Source organism: Myotis davidii, unplaced genomic scaffold, assembly GCF_000327345.1.
Source record: "Myotis davidii unplaced genomic scaffold, ASM32734v1 scaffold238, whole genome shotgun sequence".
Classification (NCBI taxonomy): Eukaryota; Metazoa; Chordata; class Mammalia; order Chiroptera; family Vespertilionidae; genus Myotis; species Myotis davidii.
This window is the reverse complement of record NW_006293779.1, coordinates 5,260,867-5,261,253: the sequence shown is the minus strand read 5'-3', so window position 1 is coordinate 5,261,253 and position 387 is coordinate 5,260,867. Positions and strand designations below refer to the sequence as shown.

The window sequence follows — 387 nt, the reverse complement described above, 5'->3', positions numbered from 1 at the left end:
TCGACCTGGTCATGGGGCAGCTGGCGCACTCGGAGGAGCCGCTCACCATGTTCAGCGGGGCCCTGCTCTACGGGGACCTGGACCTGGAGCTGGAACAGGCGTAGGCAGGGGGCCGGGCCGACCGGCCTGAAGTGTCTGTGCCGCCAAAGAGCCATCTGGGGGGGCGGGCCCCCCAGCCCCAGGCGCTCCGCCACCACCGCCATACTAAACTATTCAGGAATAAAGACATTTGGTTTTTATAAAAAAACAGAACAAAACGAAACACACCGTCTGCTTCAGTATGTCCGGGGGTAGGTGGGCGTGCACAGGGCTCGGCGCGGGGTAGCTCCGCCCGCACTGGCGGTGGACGCGTGGGCGGCTGAGAGCCCCAGCGGGGCCCTCCTCCAG

General features: G+C 65.1%; 1 protein-coding gene across 1 annotated transcript in view; it reads left to right on the top strand.

Annotated features, from left to right (window-relative positions):
* The window catches only part of EMILIN1 (elastin microfibril interfacer 1), a 7,287-nt gene extending 7,101 nt beyond the window's left edge, over positions 1-186 (top strand). The window contains exon 9 of the mRNA XM_006767583.2: positions 1-186. Within this exon, the coding sequence (XP_006767646.1) occupies positions 1-104 (104 nt within the window). The 3' untranslated portion in view covers positions 105-186.
* Positions 187-387: the final 201 nt, after the last annotated feature.